At 36.5% G+C, this 26608-nt stretch overlaps 1 protein-coding gene across 1 annotated transcript in view; it reads right to left on the bottom strand.

Moving 5' to 3' along the window:
* PDGFC (platelet derived growth factor C) overlaps positions 1 to 26608 on the bottom strand; it is a 101246-nt gene that overhangs the window by 35757 nt on the left and 38881 nt on the right. Inside the window, exon 2 of the mRNA XM_053460390.1 lies at positions 3734 to 3929. Coding sequence (XP_053316365.1) covers positions 3734 to 3929 — 196 coding nt within the window. The remainder of the gene's footprint in view (positions 1 to 3733; positions 3930 to 26608) is intronic.

The raw sequence follows: 26608 nt of genomic DNA, 5'->3' as shown, positions 1-26608 counted from the left end.
TTCATTTTTATACATACAGTATGCTAAATTGTCAAAATTAGATACAAGTTATTTTTATCGATGAAACATTTCTCTAAAACAAACAATATAACGTCAAAACAAAAGATGTTTTCATTGTATGCTATTTACTATTCTACTCTAAGAAATATGTTGTTGTCATCCAAACGGACCTTTGTAGAATGTTTCATTTAGAGGAAACATAAGAGACAAAAACATGATAGATCGAGGTGAGAAATGTGGCTGTGTTGAGACCCAGTATGTGTAGCAAAGGTTTTAGTTGAACCAGAAGACTCTGATACCGTGCCAGTGTATTCCAGTTAGTTATGATGGAACATAGCAACCACTTGGCTCATTCAGTCTTTTAGCTTGTAGATATCAGACTGTATTTGATCCTTGCCAATATTTTCTGTAAAAGATAGCCTTAAACCTATTTCTATTTATAATGACTTTGTTTGTTTCTATTACTTACTCTGGGAGGCAAGCCAGTGAAGCAACTCGGTCTTAGATGTAAACTGTCCTTCGCTTCCATCGACACTCTAGTTTCCTCTTCACAATCAAGTATCCAGCCCACCTTAGTTCTAAACTGTACTATGTCAAAGGATAACTTCTTATTTTTAATGTTTTTTCATAATTTAAGAAATTTCAGCATAATGCTAATATTGTTTTCATGTAACACAATACAATGGACACCTAGTGGCTTGACCAATTTGACTGTGTCCTTATGGTCAATACAATAATCTTATTTTATTAGTTTATTAAGGAATATCATCTGATTACATTTCATGAACTTCCTCAGCACCGCAGTGGAGGCTTTCACTCATAGTGACTTAAATTCCATGAAGGCAACACCTGGGGGCTCAGGCGTCCTGCACTTGAGCAAGCAAGGCTTCACGCTCCAATTAATCAAAAGGAGTAAATTAGGCTCAATTTGCAAAATCCAATAATTAGGCAGTGATTGCCCAGGGGTGATCTCATTTGAAATTGTTAAAGCTAAATACCATCCCTACTATCATACAAAACTATCACCAATTTAAATAATCTTTTCAAGTTCATCTGATAATTATCTCTTTTTTTCAGACCTCAATATGAGACAGAGAGATAAATGCAGTTTATGTTGTTTAACTTAATAATATATATGCAACATAGTCACAATACATATATATATATATGCTAGATTTTTTTGTCTACGTTTTTCATATAATACAAAGATTATGTGTTACAAACTAGGGGAATATGGGTCAATAAAATCCTCAAATATGGTCTACGGCTGCTGTTGAACCACAAATCCCAACTAGCCCTATTGGCTTCTAGGATTTATAAAGGATAAAACAAAGAGTAGATGGATAGTCGGACCTGAAAATAACGATTGCCAAAAGGAGATTGACACACATTGCATTCTAGACATGGCGGCGGCAAAACGTATACGAAGACACACAACATAAAGAATCTTCGTGTTTGTCTTCGTTTACTAATCTCCCTGGTCCCTTCACCATCTAGTCTACCTTATCTATGCAGCATCACAGGGGTTAACGAGAGCGGAAATCCGTAGGTTTGCTGTCAGGAGTTAAATGTCTATAGGAGTGACTCTATTGGTTGCCTGCAGTAGCCTCCTCTGGCATCAACCGACTCCCCAAAAGTCCCTGTTGGTGTGATGGTCAGGTGACCGATACGTTTGTCCATATAGGTAATATATATTTATACAGTGGATATAAAAAGTCTATGCACCCCTGTTAAAATGCCAGGTTCTTGTGATGTTAGAGAATGACACAAAGATAAATCATGCCAGAACTTTTTCCACCTTTAATGTGACCTATAACTTGAACAAAACAATTGCAAAACAAACTGAAATCTTTGTGGGGGGGACTCACAATTGCAGGCCAATGGAATGGACATGGGACTGACTGATGAGTGGGCTTGAGGCCAAGGCTTTAAGGCTGTACTTGGCCCCACGATTTCTGATGACAGTCCCGTCTTGTTAGTTTCCATACATTGTGTGATGAACATACCTGGGAACGCCTCGGCTCCGGCTACCTGGAACCTTCCCTTGCGGGACGCAGCCAGGACTGCACACTGACTTCAGTGGGTGGTCCCGCTGACGTTGGTGGGCAGTCCCGCTGACGTCGGCGGCGTTCCCGGCGCTCCCGCGACCCGGAGGATTCGGGTCTTGACCCGGAGAGCCGGAGGAGCAGCGCTCACCCGGAGAGTTCCCAGGTATGATGATGAAATCCACATAGCTCTACACCAACACCTTTAACTAAATGCTTGTTTCTATATTGTAATCCACATGCTTGGATCCTGTGGAGACACTACAAGCTACTTATGTTGGAAAAATACTTTTTCAAAGTAAACTTTTTGAGTGCCATTTGCTATACTTTGATACCGGCTTTCAATTATATGTTTAAATTTGATAATATAGAAACATATACAATTTAGGCCCTAGATAAAAAATATAATTAAATTATAAATTAGGGGATAATGGAATACAAGTACAGAAAGCATATATATTTACCCATAAAGCTCTACATAAAGAAACCATGATCTGAAGCTGTATTTTTTACATAAAAAGAAAGTAGATACCTGGAATAACCCTAAAATTCAGCTAATCCATACCAGAGGGCAAAAAAAATTATATAATTCTATGGTTTCCACCCAAGTCTAGCTGTATGTGTCAACAGTTTTTGTAGAGGATATGTATAAAAAGTGATTACAATACAAAGTTTGAAAAGTGATGTAACATCATAGCAATCTGCTGACTGGATCAATGGATTGATTACAGCACATTACAAACTTTGCACCAAAAATCCTTTTTATTTTAAAAAAAAGTAACACAATGTGCCTATTATCGCCAATCTACTCCCTTACGAAAAAATTACTGCAGTTTTTCTGAAGTAATACTGCAGGTTTTTTGCAGTTTTACTGCATTTGTACTTCACTGTACTGCAGTTTTACTGCAGTTATTTTTGTATGGAAGTACAAATGCAATAAAGCTGCAGTATATTGAATTACAACTGTAGGTTTGCAATATATATAAAAAAAGTGCAGTAAATATGCAGTAACACTGCAGTACAGTGAAGTACAAATGCAGTAAAACTGCAGTAAATGTGCAGTAATACTGCAGTAAAAGTGCAGTATTGCAGTTTTTTCATGTCCAAAAAACTGCAGTATTACTTCAGAAAAACTGCAGTATTTTTTTGTAAGGGCTCTCCTCAGAACTAGCAAATATTTTCTCAGTTTACTTTGATGGTTTAAAATCTATTAAAGTTGGTCGCAGGAGTCAGGTCCACTTTAAAACATATGTAAGATAACACTGAGTTTTAAGTATGGGAACAAAAATGTTGTTGGCTTATACTTGCAATACAATCCCAAAAACCTTATAATCTGCAGCTAAAAGAAAAGAAACAGATGTAAGAGATTATGCGGAACATTAACATGGTCCCAGGGTTTTTTTTTTATAGGTTTCACACACTATTCATTTTAAGGCATGACCATCTATACCATATATTAAGTGTCACAAACAGCTGTTTTACCAGTAAAGTGAAACTAAGTAAACTTCATATATAAATCCTGAGATTCTAAAAGTGCACTTGGTGTCCACATTACACAGATATTAAGAGAGAGATGCCTGAAATGTACTGAATTTATCATACAATTTTATTATGCTGCGTTTTAGAACATAGACCAAATTGACCTACAACGACTTATTCCTATGGATCATGTATAAAATTCCACCTACTTGCAAATGTCATCTTCTGGGTCCTCTAACCCAAACTTTTCATCAAAGGTCAGTTGTATCCGAACATTTTCCTCCTCTGCAATTAATCTCCATACTACTATGGTGCTTCGTGGGTAAGTGTGGGGGAATTTCGGACTGTGAATGCTTCCATTAAACGAGACTGAAACAATCTTCTCATGCTGGGAATCTTGCACTCCTAAAAAACAAAATTACCAACAGTCACACATTGGATAATAGGAAACGTGTGAAATCAGATGACGCAGCTGAAAAAACGAATTTTCTAATTCAGTGGTTCATTCGTTAGAAACCTGAGTTGTCAGTAAAGTTAAAGGTTAACATTACTTAACTCAACCCTTTCCATACCAAGGTTTTCTTTTGGACACTACATACTGGACATTTTTTTTGACGTTTTTACCATATGTTGTTTTAATCAAGATTCTTATTTTCCATGTTTTATGTAGCCATACAAATTATACATCCTTTACTTTCAGAAAAAATAGAGCATTTGTTTGAAAGCATACAGACAAAATAATAATAATAATTATGAATGCTAGTATGTACAAAACCTATACTAAAATAAAAAAAAAATTGTATTTGGAATTTTGCTTAGAATTTTCTCTACACAGTAGGGGCCACTGGTAAAAAAATGACCCACTTTATGTTCGGCAACATCCCTTGATTACAGACATACACACACATATATATTTGTTTATGTTCTAGAAGGTCACATCTATCCCTTACAAAGTACCCTAAAGGATAGTATTCTTAAGGGGTTTAGGGGAAGTGAATGGGGGTGGGGTTTATAATTTTTGCATGTAGGGCTCGGAGAATGGGGTGCTGGGCTTTTTTTAAAGTTATAATTAATATTTATTTTTCCACTGTTATCAGTACAATATGGATAGAGGGGATCCTATGTATGCCAGTGGTGTCACACCCACATCACTAAGCTCAATGTGTTTATTTTTTTATTTTATTTTTCATTAAAAAGTGACTCTTATTTAAATTTTTTTAACTTTGTGGGTAGAGAAAGGAATCGTGTTTCTCATTCCCTTCCCTGTGATCTCCCTTGCACTGATCACACTGCGATCAGCAAGGAGGGCTACATAGTGTGCTATCAGCCAGAAGGGAAAGCGATCGGAGATGCCAGCTGGATCTCTCCTTAGCACCAAAGACCTTACCATGAATGTCAGCAGTGACACCTATCGGAAGGGAACGCCCGATCAAGCAATATGTAACAATGGACTAGCATATGCTAGGGCCGTTATATACATTTTTGTTGCTGGCTTCTGAGTCCAGCCCCACACATGTCTCTGTGATTGTGAAAAACGTATGGCCTACAGGTACATCCTAACAGTAATCTTGCCATAACTTTTGTGGACGTATATAGGGTAATGAAGGAATTAAGCCACAAGCACCGGCAAAATCCAACTCACAAATTCACAATCAAATTGCCATTGAATCGATGCAAGCATCCATCATGCCAGTTTGATTGTGCAAGTGTTTGCAAGTGGATTCCTAGACAAAGCTGATATCAGTTTATGCCTTACTGTTAGCATATTATGAAGGGACCTATGATAGCATTTTCCTTCCTTATTATCCCATACAGTATGGGATGTTATTTAGTTATTGTTAATTACCAAGCACAAGTAGTTTTGTCTAACTTTTCTCCTCAACATAATTAGGCCTAGCAAGTCAAGTCTCTTTCGTGAGTTGAGCTGTGCACACAACAGTCAGCTCTATTTGAATCTGCAAGTCGCTATATTTTCCATAATGACTCGCTTCAACTTTAGTCATCTCCTTCTGAGTCAGTGTACTAATTACATATTTTTTTCTTTGTGCCATTGGAAGTTGAATTTAGATTGAAAAAATAGCCAAATGCACAAGCCCTAGAACTTAACTAGACTTCCAACTCACAATCACTCAATCTTTAGTAAATAGACCCAATAATTTGGCTTAGATGCTGCGTGCATGCATTACTTTTTCTTCCATCAAATAAACGTACTGCCACAATGTAGCCATTTAATAATAAGGACATTTATTATTATATATATACTGTTTCGGAAAAAAATTGCACCCTTTTCACACATTGTGTTAACTCCTTGTGTGCTTGGATGTTGAGCATCCACATCCCTTTGCACTTCATTGGACATAAAGGATCCAACAGACCATGCTTTTCACAGGAATGCCCAGGCATAAAAACTGTGACGGTTATACCTACAGGTACTTGTGCAGTACATAAGCTCTTACGTCTCCTGCTATGATTAATTACACCGCCATTTTAAGCAAACAGTTTTGTCATGAACAGCTGTCAGCCAGATGTTTCAACACTGAATAGATAAAGGACAACCAATTATAGGTGTTGCACGCTACACGGGTATCAAGTCCATATTAAAAAAGTATATCATACAAAGATTGTCTGAAAGTTAGAACTTTTAATGCAACCTGAACTCTAGCTAAATCTAAGTTCGGAAAAGGAAACTGATATTTACACCCACTACGTGAGCCTCCTAGTGAACAAAGAACAAAAATGAGTGCACCAACCAAAAAAAACAAATGAAATAATAAAATAATGAATTCACTGGGTAAATACCAGTAAATACTGGTGAGATCAAACATCTTCATTTCTAGGATAGTCATACGAATGGCAATATTATCTTGGCTTGAGTATGCATCAAGCATTCTTTACTTTTCTTTCGGCCGTCATATGATGATGCTACCGACACTAATATCGTAGACCATTACTAAAATGTATAAGTCAATCATAGGCATGCATGACCATAACAAAGGAGTAAACTTCCAAGCACCTCCAAGTTTATCTTCAAGCCTGAATACAACATCCATTAACTAAACAATTCCTTAATTCACCAAAAGTACATTTGAAAAGTCAAAAACTCCACCATATGGACAGATTGACTTTCCCCAAAAATCGCACACAAGGGGTAGTTCTTTAGTTGTCTTTGACCTACAACACCCACGATCCTCAGAAAGTTTTAGGCCAGGCAAATATTGTTTGTAGATTACTGGACTAAAGTTCAGCAGTTATGTTGGCTCTACCTGAATTCAACTGCATCTTGTCCTCTGATACGGAAGTTATTAAATGAAAACTATTGATAAGTTACTAGACTGCAGCGGAGAAAAATTTGGACAGACTTTCGACAGGTCATTTTATCTCCCGGATATGTACAGTACAGGTAGGTGGAGTGCAAACATCGTTGTTATCCTTTAAAACCACAATACCCACAATATGTAATCCATTGCTTTGCAAGGAATGGTAAAGAGTTTATTGTAGTTCAACAGCAGTTATACATTTATAAAAAAGCTTAGCATATCATGTGCATTACTTATGAAATAACAAGAAAACAAATAGAGTGTTAATGAAATACTATTTAATTTTTGCAATAACCACAGCTGTATATCTGGTAAAATAAAATGGTTAGTAAACGCATTACAGTGAATTATAAAGTCATTCGTCATTGAGGTAGTTTCAGTACAGCTCGTAGTTACTGAGCTTTAATGTCAAAAACCTAAGGTAATTCTTCAGGAATTCATATATTATTCAAGACGTTCTAAACTCGAATTAGTTATTCTCTTCATTGACTGAAGGCAAATATTTTCACGTGTATTAGCCCTTCTTTCTGGATTAGTGGTTCAAAGCAGATTAAAGACTCATTTTATTTTCATGAGGCCGCTAACCAATACAGCACAATAAATACACTTGAAACATTAGGCTCATGCAAATCTTTCAATGCCATTCAACTCCTTCCATGATGTTCACCCTTCTGGAAAACGGGCACCATGCATCTCTTACATTAATATTTGTATAGGTATTGATAGGCAGAAGGGTCACATGTAGGACAGTCTTGTAAGTTTTGCAGTTTCAAGACACAACTTAACTGGAGATGGGTTTGTTAGCAGGCAACTGACCTCATCCTTTCTCCCAAGAGTCCCTCTTTAGGAACCAATTTCCACTGACACTCCTTTGAAGTTTTTCTTTTCTATGAGTTCATAAAGTTTTCTGGATGAAAGTTTATCACAGTGTCCTAAAGCCCTAAAAGTCACAATAATGTTTACAGAAACAGTAGGAAATGGGTTTACAATTATGCACATAGAAATGCATTCTTCTTCCCTTAACTGTCTCACCTAATTACATAAGTAGCAATATATAGGTCAATACGCAACTTTAAAAGTCCTGACCTCTAGCCACACCTGCTAAAACTAAAATACCCCTCTTCAGCCATTTAAAATGTTGGGATACTTGTACTTCGCAGAGGGGAACCTAGTCCTCAGACTCTGGGTCAACTCCAGAGAGTTCCCATGTATATCGCCTATTACAACCTAATACTAGGAGACCAATTTACCAAATAATCCACTAATCAATTCAAACATGTAAAGGGATTAACGGGGAAAACATTACATACATGTTTAAAACGACCAAATGGTTTAATAAAAAGTTGATTTAACCTATTTATAATGCTCTGCTCATATAAGTGTATTAGAATATATTTAAGTCAATTTTAACAATGATTATAAAGGATTAACAGGCCACTAGCAGCAGATCAGGTGTCGCAGTGTATGGCCACCGCACGCTGTGCGAGTATAAAAACGTAGCGTGTGGCCGCACACATCCAGTCATCAGCCACACTTACATCATAAGGCGGCTGCCATCTTTAAAGTGCCAGGCCCACCTCATCATCACCAGTCCAGCCCTAAAGTTTTATACATATCCTAGAATGTTTCAAAATACACTGGGTTACTTAAAATACAAACAACTGAAGACATTCTTACATTTTAACCCAAACCTTAAGTATACTTTTAATCTATTGGTTTGAATACTAATGACTTGGAATATTACAGTCCCATGTGACTTTGAACCTGCCAAGAAAAGGTCAACAGCAAGAAAATATAGATTGATGTTTAAGTCCACAAACAACAATATAATATATATATATCATTCTGGACCCTTGTTGAAATGGGTATGTTATATATCATTTTTATGGCTACAGCGGTATATACAGTATCTCTATTATGAGAAAACCCTACATACAATAAGATTTTGTGTTGCAAATAGCTTCCCATTTTGCTTCAAGTGATCTCAAGGGATAAATAAGGTATAGACTGGTCTTTCCACATAAAGAAAATGTTTCCTGAGTACAAAGGGATAAAGCCTTGAGCTCTCAATGTGTTGCTTGGATGGAAGGCAAAGTTAATTATTAAATGTGTTTTGTCTGTCCCATATGCTTTTTTTCTTGCTTAAGTTTTTAAAAAGGAATGAAATTTACCCATGAGTGCTGGATATTGATAGACAGAACATTCAGCAGACCACACACAGCAAAATAAATTACCGTTACTCAGGTTTAAAGAGACAACATGAGTGCTTCAGAGGGTAAACTAGTCTACCATAAAACCATCCATAATATGTTAGACAGTTAAGGACAAAAGACACCTGGTGTTCTATCAGTACAAAAGCACTGGAAAGTTTGTGAGCAAATGAAGTCAGCGACCTTTAAAGGGACTTTATAAAAAATAAAATATCCTATGCTGCTAATTTTACCTGTTTTCTTTTACTTTTAACCCCTTAATGGCAAAGCCAATACATGTAATCAAAATGCATTGTTTTCAATGGGCTTAGGGACTGCCCATTGTTCTTAAGGGGTTAAAGTATGCGTAGTAGAAATATTTCAGTGCGGTAGTATTTAGTAAGTAGTACTTATACATTAACCCTAATTTCTTCCTGAACTATATCCAAGTGATCAGATAAAGCATAAGTTAAAAGGGTTAGATAAGGGGATAGACAATCTAATTAAGATTACTAATATGCAAGTAGAAAGGAAGACTCTTATGGTTAATAGTATATTATTACTGCATTCTTGTCCTTCCTTCTAAATCATCTAAATAACTTATCATTTGCTCTAACTTCTCCCTTTAGGGCAGGATTTAATTCATATGCTCTACTAGGCACAGGATGTTGATAGCCTCCATCCCTTTGGGCAAGTAAAATTTGGAAGGCAACCAGAAAGACAGAGCCGACACACAGAAACATCGCAGTGACATGTGATTTAAGCTCAAGTGCTGGTTTTTAAGCTATAAGATCATTACAAAAATGTAAACAGTACCCTAGGATGCTATTGTTGACTGGTACCCATGTAACTATTGAACTATTGTATCTCAGCACCTAAGTACATTGCATAATTGCATATATTTCTTAGCAGACTTCTTAAGTCATTGGTCAACAATTAATTAATTACAATGCAGGTTATGGCACAATTAGAGCTGAAAATAACAGATGCAAGAGTTATAGTATATTTACTATAGTAAACTTTTTAGCAGCTGTGAGTGGTTCCCAATCAGCCTTTGTATAGGGCCCCATGCCCCACCTGTCCTGGTCTTAGGCACCCCAGTAACCAGTGCGTCGGGCATCATAATATAACAGATGTTATGTGACTACGCAGTAGAAGAGCAGTAGTCCGCACATGAGCTGCCTGAAAAAAGGTTTCATACTAGAAAAGAGGGAAGGGATGAGAACACTTGGATAGAGTAAGGGAAATGAGGGCTATGAGAGAGGGAGACCTGTGAAAGAAGGAAAGTGAGAGAGGGAGAGAAGTAAAGGGGTGTGTGTATATTCATGGTGTAAGGGAGACTGTGTGAATGTGCAAGTGTATGATGTTAGTATATGTCGTTAGCATCTGTGTGTACGGTGCAGCATGTGTATGTGTGACTGAATGAATACAGTTAGAATGTGCATGTTAATATATTGTGTTAGGGCATGCCTATTTATGTATGATGTACGCTTGTGTGCATGTATGTTAGCATGTGTGGGTGTATGGTGTTACAGTATGTGCTTGTATGTGCGGAGTGCTCAACTTAGAAAGGAAAAGCTCCCTAAATATCCACAACTCAACAGTACTACATAGTATCTGCATTAAAAACCTTTCTGAGTTTCAAAAAGTCAAACATTACTAAAGAGTGTATACTTGAAAGATGAATTGGCGCTTAGGGAGGTTCCGTAATAGTGCCCAATGCATGTTTCACCATCACAGAGGTCAGCTTAGTCAGGTTTTAACTTTAAGTGAGTTCTTACTCTATCAGTATGTATAACCAAACTGTTCATATTTATGTTGTTTTTTTTTGAAAATACATGCCTCACTGTGTCTTTAGCATGCTATAAAATCAGTTTAATAAAGTAGAGTTACTATATATCAATTGGTATATATATATATATATATATATATATATATATATATATACTGGCTAAGGTACTGTGTAAATTATTAGAACTTTATTAAAAAATAATAATACAAATAATTAATGTAGTTTCCCACCAATATTTTAATGTATTCTAAGTAAAAAAACATTGCTTGTGAATATAATACATAATAAACTTCATACTTCCATGACTATACCATAGCCTCATTCAACGTGGAGGCCTTTATCAAAAAATACAAGGTTCACACATGTATATAGTAAAGACTTAACATTACGATATCTGTACCATTATAAAAATAGTTATTAATGTCCAAGCTTCAAAGGAATGTATTTATTTTATAGATAACAGATATATGCAGATAACATTTGGTGTCCTATGTACAGTGATAGTTCCTCAGTTGTCATTACAGTGTTCTATCAGGATACATTTGAAATCCCTAATAAGATTTGATTTTTATATATATATATATATATATATATTACAGTCAATGTCAAGTGCATTTGTGCTACATGGACATATTCATCTATTGTTGACACTTTACTGATCATGTCCACACAACTACAGACCAACCATGTGTCTCAGACATCCTACCACAAACATAGACTTGTAGAATATTTGCTAGCTTTTGTTCATTACTGTCACTTTATGTGATCTTGTATGTTTACAAAATAATCTAACCATTCAAACATAAATCAACAAGTGCAGTTTAAGAACCCCTTTAAGTCACGAAATTCCAAATTAGGGGGAAAGGTCATACTCTGTGTAATTAAACCTTATGCTAAATGGTCTCCCATTATGTTCTTCTGCCTTTAGCCCTAAGTTTAAATAGCATCACAATCTCCTGGGCCATAAAGAAACATTCCAGATGCTTGTTCATAAACTTAAATTACCAACTGACATATATTTCACATAAATTATGTTATTCTCTGCAGTATAAACATCAACAAACATAAATGTATATCAATTTTAACCAAATAAAAATGGAATATATATATATTTCACTGATATGAAATTATCAGTGGCCAGACTGACACCAGCTCTGATTTAGTAACATTTTGGAGCTTGAAAAAGTATTTAGATATACATGGGTTATAAATATGCCTATATACAGCTGTTAGACATTCTTTTTCCCACTTCAACAATTTCAGTATACCAGCGGTAACAACTGTTTTCACATTGAATTATCACACTTCTATTTTTGAATAAATTTAAAGTGTGACATTTTTCAAATATATGTTTTAATTATTTTGATTATTGACTTTTATACCTCTTTGCAGACAACTCTTATTTAAAGTACTGAGAATGGGTAATGCATGCTTTCATATTTCAGTTTACATTAAGCCAGAGCTTTCATTGATTGTAAAACAGTTAATTGTAATACTCAAACTCACCACTAGATGGTACAATGAATCCTTTCAAGACGTTACAAGCATATGTCACTGGGATTGATTTAAATAATAATTTACTAATTTCTCAGTGAACACTACACACAATGAACATTCTTTTCCAAGCCTGGAACATATACATTGTAATAATTAACATGCTATGGAAATCTATTGTGACATGTTTGAAGTCAGTCGGATGCAGAAACATTAAAAAGAAATATAATGTTATTTAACTAGTTCTTAGCATTTTTTTCAAAGGACAATGACACATTATAACAATGCCTAGAGGAGAGCAAGTACTATTAGTTACTGAAAAATGGAAACTAAGGAAAATATTTTATGCATAAAGTTGCAAAGTGTGGTGAGTCAGGTTAGAAATACCTTCTCTTTAGGAATATTTGTTACAAGTTAGGTACTAAAACAGAGGAATGTATATAGTAAGATAATATCAGATTGTAGCTACAGCTACAGCTAATATTCTCATACTAATTTCATTATCCCCATGCAGGGCCAACTGGGGATGACTAAGTGACCCTGGCACTTTTTTGGCCACTGAAATACATATTTGTGGTTGGTTGCACGTTATATTTTTATACTCACACAGCATGTGGCCACGCATATCAAACCAGCGTCCCACTAGACATTTGCCTGGTGTGCAAGATGGCCAGTCCAAGGGTTGTTCCAATGTTAATGCTTTGTCAACTTTATAGATAGAAATTGTCTTTCAATATACATACAGTATGTGCTGGTAGGATTTTCAGACTATACGCATCATGCTGTTGAATAAAAGATTTGGTCAGGGAAATTCTTTCCAAGGCTATGTTACAACATTTTTCCTTATTGTAAAACTTACAAAGCGTACCTACAGTGACTACTCAGGGGGGATGACACAGGGTCAAAAGTATATGCAGAATGAGTTTTGCAGTTGGCGGGGATGTTGCTATATTTCCAAATCTGAAACTCTGTCTAGCTTTGTACTTACTCTGTTATGTGAAACAGTGGGGACAATGAAAGGTATGCATCACAGGAGAAATAAATGTCTTCTTAAATTCCGAGCATCTTTATTGTAACATTCCTCTCTACATTCCTACTGTTTTGTTTTAACAATTTTTTGTTTCTGAATAGCATATCATCTGCGGCTTTTATTACCTGTATAGTATCTCAATACAACTAATCCCCATAAAGCAGAAATCACGTTAACCCGTTAATTACTTGGAGCAGGCATTTTGGATTTCATCACAGCTGGACAAGATTTGCAATGCATTATTTAACCGTGAAAATTGAGTTAACCACTTTATGGCAAGAGTATTTTACACCCTAACGACAAGAGCATCTCTGCTATTCATTCAACCATGTCTTTATGGATCTTGCTTTGTTTACTGGGGCACAGTTATGCTGGGATAGAAAAGAGCCTTCCCCAAACCGTCCCCACAAAGTTAGACACCAGAATCAGGAATCTGCACACACAGGAACTCAGGTGCTTAGCTGTGCCAGGAAGTTAGAAGCATAGCATTGTCCAAAATGCCTTGATATGCTGAAGAGAACATACCAAGAAAATTTGGCCAATGCTATGCTTCCAACTTTGTGGGAAGAGTTTTGCAAATACCCTTTTCTATCCCAGAATGACTGTGCGCCAGTGAACAAAGCAAGGTCTATAAAGACATGGTTGGATGAATTTGATGTGGAAGAACTTGACTGCGCCGCAGCGAGCCCTGACCACAACCCCATCGAACACCTTTGGGATGAACTGATACGGAGATTGGGAGCCAGGCCTTCTCATCCAACATCAGTGCCTGACCTCACAAATGCTCTACTGGAAAAATAGGCAAAAATATCCGCAGAAATATTCCAACATCTTATGGTAAGCCTGCCCAGAAGAGTGTAAGCTGTTATAGCTGCAAAGGGGGTGCCAACTACATATTAAAAGTCCCTGTTGGTGTAATGGTCAGGTGTATATATATATATATCTATATATATGTATATATAGATATATATACCGTATTTATCGGCGTATAACACGCACTGGTGTATAACACGCACCCCCATTTTAACAAGGAAATTTGAGTAAGAAAAAATAATTTTAACTTGGAAGCTATGAACTTAATGTTGGAATAATATTTATTACATTATAACATTTATTATAACATTTATACCACTTATAAGGCAAATATGAAAGAAAAAGCACCTCTTTGAACAAAAAAACGGAACAAAAAAAACTTCATCAGAATCACTGCTATCTGGGAAACCACACACACACACACACACACACACACACACTCAGACACACACACACTCAGACACACACACAGTAAGACACACACACAGTAAGACACACACACACTCAGACACACACACACTCAGACACACACACTCAGACACACACACTCAGACAAACACACTCAGACACACACTCAGACACAGACTCAGAGACACACACAGACACACACACTCAGACACACACACTCAGACACACACTCCCTAACCCCCGTTCTCAGGATCTCCTCTCTCATTCCCTAACCCCCCTTCTCAGGATCTCCCCTCTCCCTCCCTAACCCCCCTTCTCAGGATCTCCCCTCTCCCTCCCTAACCCCCCTTCTCAGGATCTCCCCTATCCCTCCCTAACCCCCCTTCTCAGGATCTCCCCTCTCCCTCCCTAACCCCCCTTCTCAGGATCCCCCCCCCCCGGTCACTTACCTTCAACTCCTGTGTTGGAAGCGTGAGGTGTTTGTCTCGGGTGCCGGCGCTTCACTGCTGAGCGCCGGCGTCTGACGTCATATGCCGGCGCCCAGCGTGAAGCGTCGGCACCCGAGACAAACGCCTCACACTTCCAACACAGGAGTTGAAGCGCTGAGGCATGCGGCGGCAGCGGCTGAGGCAGGCGGCGGCGGCCGCCAGCAGAGGAGTCCTGGATTTCTGTCAGTCAGGGGGGCCCGAGAGTTGCCGAGCGGTCGTCTTCAGCAACCGCTCGGCACCCCTTGGGCCCCCCTGACTGGCAGAACTCCAGGGCCCGGTCGCAGTTGCGACCCCTGCGACCCCGGTAGTTCCGCCACTGGCTCTAGGATTTATCGGCGTATAACACGCAGGTAGGTTTTCAGCTTCATATTTTAGTTAAAAAAGTGCGTGTTATACGCCGATAAATACGGTACATATATGTGGCTCTGTCTCAGTGTCTTATGCACACTCTATAGGATCAGTAGTATTCAGCTTGGGTGAACCAAAGCTAACATCAGTTAAAACAACTCACTTAATTCACCAGGTGCTGAGCTGTTAATGGCCTGTCAAGAAAAGCTGGGACTACACTTCAATCACTGGGGAGTCTGGGGTTACCATATCATCCATTTTTTTCCCTGGACACGTCTAAATTTAACATGTTGTTGACTACCACCTATGAAGTTCTTCCCTGCATTATGAGTAATGCACAAACTTGATTAAATAATTGTTCTCCTCCTGTGAGCTTACACATTCCACATAATGCAGGATAGTATTATAGGTGGTTGTTAGATGTTCTAAATCCCCTTTAAATCATCTGTTAAACTCACAGAAGTTTACTTTTGTAACCAAATGTGTTCATAATGAGTGGATATAAGTGAACACTGCATAAATGACAACCCTGGCATTTCAAGGTGTAAATTTAAACTTTGTGTCTGCTATCTCCAGGTATAAGATGACCTGAACGTCTATTCAGGTGAATACGGTATTCCAATTCTTTGTGAGAATGAAATGTGAGAGTTTCTTAAGATCTTTGTACCGATTAGCCTTTGGCCCTCTTATCTGTATTATTTTGTCTAGTTCCATCCATGATTTGAAAAATAAATACATAAATATATAACTGAGTAAGATATTCCAGATGTCAATGCCAGCGACACATGAAGTACTCTCAGGAGAGTTGAATTTCAACCACAAGCTTCAAACAGTTTACATAGGAAACACGGCAAAATTCCAGTCACCATAACGCCAAACATTCTAACAAAGGATTGCAGGAATATCTCAGTCAGCAGACCTGGATAAATAAGTTTCCAACCACAGAACTGATGGAGATAAGAGCTAGGACATAGCGAGAACACAAATAAAATAATAAAATGAAGACAGATTCAAACTTACAGCAACTGCGTTGTTCTACAAAGTAATTTAACATACTATCATAACAGCACAAATGTCACTGTTTTGTAGGGCACTGTTGCTCATCTTTTGGCTTTGCTTTTACTTTAGCTAAAGGAGAAGCAGCATCTACTTGGGAAATTATAGCACTGGAAACCTGTGAATAACTGATTTCCAGTCACCCTTAATTGTGCATGTAATCATATAAAACAAGGTTGACAGGTATGTTGGAGTTATCCTTAGGCATCCTGGATCAATCAGCATGAGTCTATTAAACGTGCCTTTAATTCCTACTGACAGAAGTACTTGGAAACATGACTTTTCTTCTGCTGGGCGCACAAGCAAGATGAGGCTTTCACATTAGCTCCTCTCTTCCCATTATGAAATGTGAAATAATATAATCAGATATTAATGTGCATATAGAATGCAAACATTTTTAAGCTCTCTCTGAGCCACGTGTACTATTATTAATAATGTATTATTATAGAAACATTTTTTATTAAATAAAAGCTTAAAATACACTCTGTCTCCCTGGGCTCATCACAATGTCTTAGTATAGCTTCTCACTCCCTATGTTAAACATGTAGTGGTAATCTTGTGTAGAATGGTAGTGGTAATTCTATTCATGTAGAATGTTATTGGGTCTTCTGGTTAGGAGAACAGCAGAGGATGAACTATGGAGCCTGAGAATTCAGGGTGCTTGAAATACTGTAATAGGTGTAGCAGGCTAGTATAAATGGTAGTATACCAGCAGTTTTTCTTTTATCCACTTATACTGGTAAACATATACAAAACCCATATACATACATGTTGCCGATGCGGTAATGGGATGATATATTTACCTGCTTAATTCCATTCACCGACCCACAAACTTCCCAACAACTTTATGTCTCTTAACACACAGCGAGTCTGAGTGGGAGTGTAGTAATAAATGGCCTTAGAATAGAGCCCATCTTGTCTGTCTGTTTGTTCTGAAGTAAAGAAGCAAACCTCGATCAGTCCTCTGTCTCATCTTAGATTTGAAATAAGCACATGCCTATCCCATACTTGTGTCCTAAACACATTATTTAGCTACATTAACTCCTTAACTAACTTTTTCATTATTCTACTACATTTTGTCCACCCCATTCTCTACTATATTTAGTTTATCCACACAATTCCTATATTGTTGTGTTGTTTTTTTCTTTTTTTAGGGCAAGTAGGGTGTTTGTTTGAAACTATATTTATTCATATAACACAATATTAGGAAAAAATAATAAAAACTGGGGCAGAAATAAAAAAAAAACATATGTTTAGTATTATACCACATAGGCTTTTTTACTGGTAAAATATTGTGCAATTTATGTGTTATTATTGTGTTATGTAGTTTTTAAATAATATTAGGTTTTGAAGCAGTTGCATATTGGCCATTTGTAAGTGTTCCAATTGTGTTGTTTTAGACCAGTCTACTAGACACACACACCCATATTATACTGGCTGATGGTAAACAATGGCTTAATCACGAAGTCGGACACTCTGACTAATGAAAGACTATGGAGGAACTGACTTCATTACCATCATCATGAAGAATCAGCTCAGTGTGGTGTCTGAGATGGAATGATCACCCAAAATGTGTAGTGATAACAATGGCAGCCTCCAGAAATTTTATTGGAACAAAATGAAATAAAAACAGGTGTTTTTGAACGCTAACCTTCATTACTGTATAAAACACTGCAGTTTATGCTCAAAAAGAAAATATTTCTTCCCTTTATGTTTTACAAGGGCCAACGCAGTCCTGTACACATTATACTACTTTTATTCATTTTTAATATCTTGTAATATCTTAATGTTATATTTCTAATGAATGGAAATACAATGCAACTTTCTAGGTCCTGAAGCCCAGAGCCCTCCCCCTTTTGGAGGGTTAGTAAATGACGGGACTATCTGAATATTTAGGGTGACTAAATGAAACCTAGGTGAAACCCAGAGTTACCAGGCATGTAAATGAGGTAAACCATTCAAAATGTTAGGAATGGTTTGAATCCTAGATTTCAATTTTTTACATGTTTCAGCCACAAGTGCAACATGACCGTAAATTAGAACATAGCCCTAATGATGTCTTGCTGACATTACTGGGGTATCTTGAAACGATATTTTTGACCCTTTTTATGCTTGTGTAGATTTTTACTTCCCTCCCTGTTAATCACACAATGATCTAGAAGCAGGACTTTGCAGAAAATCAGCCACAGGGATAGTTTTCAGAGATCCTCCAAGAGTATTTAAAAATTCTGTGGATTCTCCATAACACTTTCTGATGGTACCCGGATGTAAACTTTCATACTACAGGAGGTGAATATCCAAACTTCTGTTCAGTATAGCATCTCTAATTTTAACCCATACTGAAGGGCCAATTTTAACCTATAAGGTATGTCACTGGTCCCATAAGATCAGTTTTTCTGATCTACCAGAAATGTCACTGGTCGCGAATGGTCAAAAGTTTAAGTCACAAACCCTAGTTCATTTTTGTAGGTTCTATACTGTGGTCTTTCGGCAATATCAAATTGTAGCCATTCACTAAATACATCAGTCATGTATCTTAACCAATAAATCATTAACGAAACACAAATTTCAGACAAAGTACACAAAGCCGTTTCCAATAGTTATTTTGTAAGGATGGTGTTTAACACACCTTTGTTTAATCGCAGTATTGTAATCCAACCCTGATTCTGTCTGGAACAGCATGGAAAATTCTTACTCTACCTATGCGGGATTTAAACTTCATTTAGCAAAAATGGTCTCAAGGAACATAGTCCTACTACTATGCTTAGCGTATGAATACGGTTACAGCTTCAGGATTTTGACACCTCTCATTTGTTTAGTAACAGGAGATTGCAGTCATTTTGTATTTACGGTCCTTGCCAGCAGTACTTTACTGGCACCAGGTTAAAGAGTGACTCATTGTTGACCTATGTATAGGCTTTGAAGAATTCAACAATGGTAAGATACTAAGTGGAGTTTAGTGCAAACGATTAACAATGCAAAGCAAATCTACGTGTGTGCATATTTTAGAAAGCTTGTAGTAACATTACCACTAAAGTGCCCTTACACATTGTATTCCTAGAAACAAAAAAAAAGTAACTGGTAAAACTTACATTCCCTTAAATCCAAATGGTGACACAGCAACTAAAACATTGACTGAGAATCAAGTTTTATAAACTGTAGTGACATCATATAATAAACGCTATTACAATAAAAGGGGGCAGTTAAACTGAAAAATAACATTCTCATAGGCAATATACAATTTGAGAAAAGAAAAAATGTCAGTGCGCTAAGCTAGTCTCAGGCTCAAATAATACAAATGTGTAATATGAGGCCTACCAAAAAGGTGTAAGCATGCTGCAAGAAACAGTGTATTGGCTGTACAATGTATACAAAAAACAAAAACTGTCTGCGCTTCTTACCCTAATAAAATTGGCAACAAATATGTAAAGATAATATAAATGAGAGGCTTTGGTTATATGAATTGGCCAAAGCATTATTAAGCTCACCCGCCACATCAAGGCACACTCTCAAAGAGAACCTACTCTAACCTCCTACATAGTGGGCACACAAAGCAGTTTATACTGCTACCAAAACCTTATTAATGTGTTGGGGGAGGTGCAATTAAACCTCCTCCCAATTAACCCTTGGACAGCAAGCTGCAACCAGACCAATGAGGAGCCAACAACCTCAAATATGTGCAAACAGGGAAAAGAAAAAATGTCGGTGCGCTAACCTAGTCTCAGGCTCAAATAATACAAATGTGTAATATGAGGCCTTTTTTTATTTTTTTTTTTAATATACAATTTGACAATAAGATGAGAGCAAAATACTGGTACAGAAGGAAAAAAGGGCTATGCTTTGGCAAGCATACAATGTATTTGATTATATAGCACATATATAATTGTATAAATATATGTATTTTCCTGTTTGCTGTGGGGATGGGGTTACATGCCCTTGGCTGTTCATTGGTTAATGTATCTGAATGATCTCTGTTCATTGGCTGTCTCTTGTAAATACTTATTATCCATTGGTTAATTTGTCTAAATGCCCAATTTGAAACACAGTTTTTTTTTAAAGAGTTATACCGATAGTATTAATCTCTAATGTAGCAGCAAACAGCACTCAGATGGTTTGCCTGTCAAAAATTACTTCCGAAAAACCTTAACAAAAGGCTTTCCTCATATTTCAAAAAAAAGCAACCTAACATCTCCACAACATTAAACTGACAGACAAATGAGATCTAGTAAACTGTGAAAAAAAAGAATCTTTTATCAAGTTCGACTTTGGGAGCTTAAATATTTTGTGACCTATGACTTGAACTGTGAATTGAACTGTCTAGCTCAAAGCACTAATATGACCAAACACTCAGATGGCTACAACCTTTCTTTAAAATAATCATTAAATCCACTAAGGAGTCTTGTGCTCATAAATTCTCTTTGTTAAGTGTGCTTGCCAAATAACTCTTAAACAAGGACTGAAATCCCCTTTCAACCCATGCTAAAAAAAAAAAAACCCTCCCCATGTGACTTCTGAAATATGCAGTTATCTGCAACAATAATGGTATGTGAAATTTATTTTGTTTAGATTTTCCCGTGTGATATACGATCTTTGATATGAATTTTAGAACAAACTTGATTTAATCCTTTAAGTTTCAAAAAAGATGAACAAAATCACTTGCCGTCATTAGGCATTATTTTTTCAACTACCTTAAAAACAGAATATAGTTTTCTTATGTTTCTGCAACAACAACAATAACTATTTTACAAATGAAGTACTGGTTAATAGCAAATGATCTCTGTTGATTCATAATACCTATAAATAATTTGACCCACTGAGATAGGCCAACAGTGACAGCGTAAAGGCTTTGGCTACTGAAATTGCAGTAATATAGAATTATGTATAGGTCAGGTGTCCTACCGGTACCATGATCGGTTATATATACTGTATATATATATATATATATATATATATATATATAAATATATATATATATATATATAATTGTGGTACCAGTAGGTATATATAGGCCGGAAATTTTGCCTATACATGTAACTATGGCACAAAGATAATAATAGGTACTGCATCTATCAGATGCCTATGGTACCTTATAAATAACCCCAACAGTGTTACATATAGATTTATTATCCGTTATTTTTCTTTCATATTTCAGGTTTAACTTACTCTATATAATACCGTATCAAATTAACTTCTTGAAAATGAAATAACATCCACTGTATTCAGATACATGGCTTGTAAACAGGCCATCGTTATACCGCTAAAATACAGAAAACACATTCCAATTATCAGCAAGAAACATGCTGGAAGGCAAAAAAAAAAATGACACTAGATTTATAGTGTTGTTTTGTATGAAAAGGTCACTCTTTTCCAGTGTCTGCCTCAGAGACATGTTTATGGCATATGGCAGAAGGGGTGAATAAATGAATCTTAAGGCCTCCATATTTGTTTGAAGTAAATCATGAATAAACACAGTAATTTACTGGGTATACATAAAATAAATGTATATTTGCGATACATTATAAAGATTGACACTAAAAATATACTGTCACGTCAAGTATTCCATCCTGAACTTTTTTAATACATTACAACGGATATGTGATGTCAGAGGAAACTTAAAAATAGTGGGTTTGACATTTTGTATTGAGTTAAAAAGCACTGATATCAATAAAAGATCATTGGTCTGTAAATATTTCTACAAAGGCCAAGTGGTGAATTCCAAATGTTAAACTGATTATAAGTAAATAACCAGTTCACTGGGGTCAAAATATTGCCACACGTTAATGTCGTTGCTGTGGTTTGCATCCCTCCAGCAGTCAACTGGTTAATGTTTCGTCATTTTCAGGAAATGTATCATTTCATTACATCTGATTTGAAATATATATGTAATGTAACGGTGAACCATAGCTGACACTAATATGATTAATATTTCATAGTAAACACAGGGGTGTAAGCAGGTCACTCATAACAAAAAGCTTCATATAGTGATTTATGTACTTTTCAGGGATCTAGGGGTAGCTACAATATGACTCTCATATAAAGGGTGATGCTAATGGAGAAAATGAACTCTATATAGGCAACTGTGCCCTTTGGCAATCATTGCGTATACGATATGTTATGTTTAAACGTTAAGAAATTCCAATTACAAAAAAAAAAGCAAATTACTTTTTATTTGCACTAGATTTTACCATAATAGATACGGTGAACGTGCAACATTATATTCCTCAAAAATATTTTTTTTTATTTTTGCGGATACCCTTGGACATCTATTAAAAATATATATATATATGTTAACCGTTCATTTTTTGTTACACTTGCTAAATGCCATACAAATAACACGTTAAATAAAGAGTATAAGACAGACATGCAGATAAATATTTTTTGCAGCTGTGGGTCTCTTCCAAAGACGTTAAATCTTTGCAGACACATTATTCAGACACTTGCTCCTGGAATGAAAGGATAAATCGCTACTCCTTGTACCATCTGCTATTCTATACATTGTATATAAAGAACTGTTGAAAGGACAGGTCAGGGGAGATATGTACCTAGTGACCAGAAAGCATTCATTCAAATTGAAACAATAAAAGCTTCTACTGTTACGTCTGGTAATATAAGGTATTTTTCTCTGTACTCCGAGACCCCGTTTTTTAGTGTTATTCTGTTCAGCTACACAAAAATTCGTATTTTGTACACACATTGCTGGCTTTAAAACACAACTGTAACGGGTGCAAAACAAGACTCTATATATCCACAGAACCTGTTTATGAATTATTGTTGCATGAAATAGCTGTGAAGAATCGTATTTCGCTTCAGTGCTGCCTAACCCAGGGTCGGCACCACCAACAGCTAACCACTCTGAGGTGCCACATGCCAAGTGCCGGGACCTGACATCAAATCGCATTGCTCAACTTTTTAAGGATGCTCGGTTGTAGGCAGAAATTAACTATGAAGACTAACAAACAGTCCTCCATAGTTTTAATCGGATTTTTGGTCAGTGATCTTCTTTCTAACTGGCCCATTCATCAGTGGCGCTACAGGGGGCCTGCTATTCCTTGGACCTGGAACCCTAGGACCAGTCCGCCTATGCCAGAATATGCCACTGTGGCTGTGTTTTTAATTCATACGTTCCTAGTTCTCTTTAACAAAAATAAATACGGTTTTATAATGGTATGCTTGTAAAATAATAATCATTTAGATTTTTTTACTTTCTCTATTAATTCCAATTAGCTATATGTTCAAGAGATATGTTCAGGTAGACATGATAGGCCTTCTCTTGGTAATTGCCTCCTCTGTTCTATGTTGGTCACTGGTGTCAAGAGTGCTGTTTTTACACATATGGGGGTAGATTGAATTGCTACGAAAAATGGTGCAATTATGATCTGTACACTGCTGATTTTGTAGGAATACTCTATTTCTACCATCTCATCATTAACAATACCTGGAAATTATCTTTTCTCACAGTTGGCTCTAGAGATACTTAAAAACATTTTTTAAGAAAATCTAAAAAATGCATCTGTGGAAGTTACAACGAAAGTAGACCTTTTTTGCCAGTAGCTTCTGCAAAAATACTGAGGAGCATCAAAGTAAGAAGAAAGGCAAGTTATACACACTTCTGTCAAGTCAATTATTAGCTACGGGACGCTTAGCTAAAACACTAGTCACTAGACTAGCGTTCATTGCATCGGCAGGAGTTTCAATGCTCACTTGGCGCAAGCTGGCGAGCCATCTGCACAAATGTACTCTGAAACCAGACACTTATCCATGGTGGCATGTTTTAAAACTCAGGGCAAGTGTTTAGTAACATATACCTTGGGTTCTGAGCTAAGTACATGTTGCTATTACACCCCTGCTTTAGGACTGACATGCTGAAATTACCAACTGTCTGGCAAAAAAAAATGTTGGAACAGAGCAGACAAAATATGACTTGAAAGTCTGGCAGTTTAACAAGCAGCCACTGATTTGGTAGCAAACACAGTTTCTCTTTATTGCATTTGGCTAGACATGGCTCATATCTATAGGAAATCTTCCATACCTCAGCTAGCACCGAAAGGTAATAGACTTCCAAGTGTGAGGAAACCTGGAAACATAAGTTATTTAACAGTATAAGGTCCAGGAAATGTGATTATAAGGTAATAACCAGACCCTGAATGGGATGAAAGGTGTATAAATGGTTATCTTAACACTTAACAGGGGTATGTGGCCCCCACCAGCCTATCCGTACCCAACTGGAGATAGAAGTATGTGCACAGGCCCAGCATGTCCCTTTTGCCCAGCATTAAAGATGGCCCTGGGTGCGTAAATCAAAGATTTAAATCTGACTTAGGATCACAAAAACATTGTACTTCCAAAACATAATTCATCTAAGATTTGTAGAGGTTACACAACTGCATACTGTATACGTTCCAGCAGAAATTTCATAATAAAATCATAAATTCTACTTTTCACTGTTTCCTAATTAAGCAATAGCCATTTTTGCATTTATGATGCAAATTGTTGTTTTGCTGATTTGTAACCGAGATTTATAAACTTTCTATCGTGTTAGTATTTTTTTTTGGCTGTTGTGTATAGGAAACTAGGTTTTTCTTGAGATGCTCTGGAAATTGCAGGGCTGCTTTAACCCTTTGAGTGATTTTTAGGAACCCAAGCCTATTTTCATAGTTTTAAACAGCTTACACTTTACTTATTGAAGTCTATATTTTGGGACAATTCCAGCTATTCACTAATTCCCAGTTTATGGTAAAGCATGCATTACATCCCATTACATAATGGTATAAAATCCAAAAAGGTATTTTCCGTACATGCCAAGGCTATTAATAAAAGTAATGAAAATTTAATATTTGTTTCTGAAAAGCCCTTCTCACCTTTATCCAACATACAGTGTGTTGTGGTACGTATATGCAGATTGTACATGGAGCTAATGAAGGTGGCAATGCCCAACCTATCGCAGGGTAGGTGAGTCTAGACCTACTTAACCAGAGTAAAAATAAGTACAAATTAGTGCCAAAGATCAGTTACTTTAACATAGCTAATTCTCAATCCTCGTGATCCTTTCTAGAACCCTATTCAACCAACTCTCATTACCATTGGTTATAGGTATGTAATCTGTGAACAAAAAGGCAGTGGAGCAGAGACTGAGGCTCATAAACGGGGATCAATTGGGCAAATCAGAGGTCTCAAATGCCTGTGGCTATTGTTAGAGTTTCTAATCATCCCTAACAGGTTTCTTGTCAACAGAACAGGTCAAAGGGGAAGATTAAATTTGGCCCAAAAAGTAGGGCATTGAAATGTTGGTTTATGGTTTTGTCCTCAACTTTGACCTGCTAAATCTCATCTGTTCCTTAGGAAGCTGAGAAGTTGGGATTATTGCCTGTGCCAGATGCTGACACATGAAAAACATTATATTATGTTGGTACAAAAGGAGAGGTACTTGAAACCAAGCGCATTTAAATAAGAATTTCAGTAGTATGACTAAATTGTGCACCATGGAAAAGGTACAGAATGCTTTCCCGCAGTGAGGTAGACAAAATAAATGTTTCAACATATCCGGCCAACACGCTGAAGTATGTGATTTTAAGATGTGATTGTGATTACGGGAATTAAATGAGCCAGTGCGATTGTATTATACCATGCTATAGACGCATAATATTCTACAGTTTAAAAAGCAAACATTCCCTTTTAGGTTGGCTGACTTTTGATTGTGCAAATTCACTCATTGCCAAGATGTTTATACGAATGTTTTGACGGTGTTCCACAATTCACTTTCTGTTTAAATCCTTGGACCGTATCACTGCAGTTTTATGAATGGTTAAGCCTTGGACTAAAAAATCAAGTAAGCAACTTTTTCAATTTATATACTGCCAATTGACTAGGATTGTACCTTAAAATTAGCCTTTGATGTTGCATTTAATGCAAAGTTATACAGTATATCTCCAGTAAGCAATACAAATAATATCTCCACTGAATATTATATTACATTGAATATAATTCTTAAACAATACATTAGCATTATGGATTCTAATAATAATAATTATAATAATGTATAGAATTTAAAGAAAGTTACATATTTAAGCAGAGTTTTAAAGTAATAAGAGCAGAGCCTGACACCATATTCATTTAAACACATTTTGTCCTGATGAGTTAAAAATAAAGTAT

Source organism: Spea bombifrons, chromosome 1 (genome assembly GCF_027358695.1).
Source record: "Spea bombifrons isolate aSpeBom1 chromosome 1, aSpeBom1.2.pri, whole genome shotgun sequence".
Lineage (NCBI taxonomy): Eukaryota > Metazoa > Chordata > Amphibia > Anura > Pelobatidae > Spea > Spea bombifrons.
This window is presented reverse-complemented; position numbering and strand designations above follow the sequence as displayed.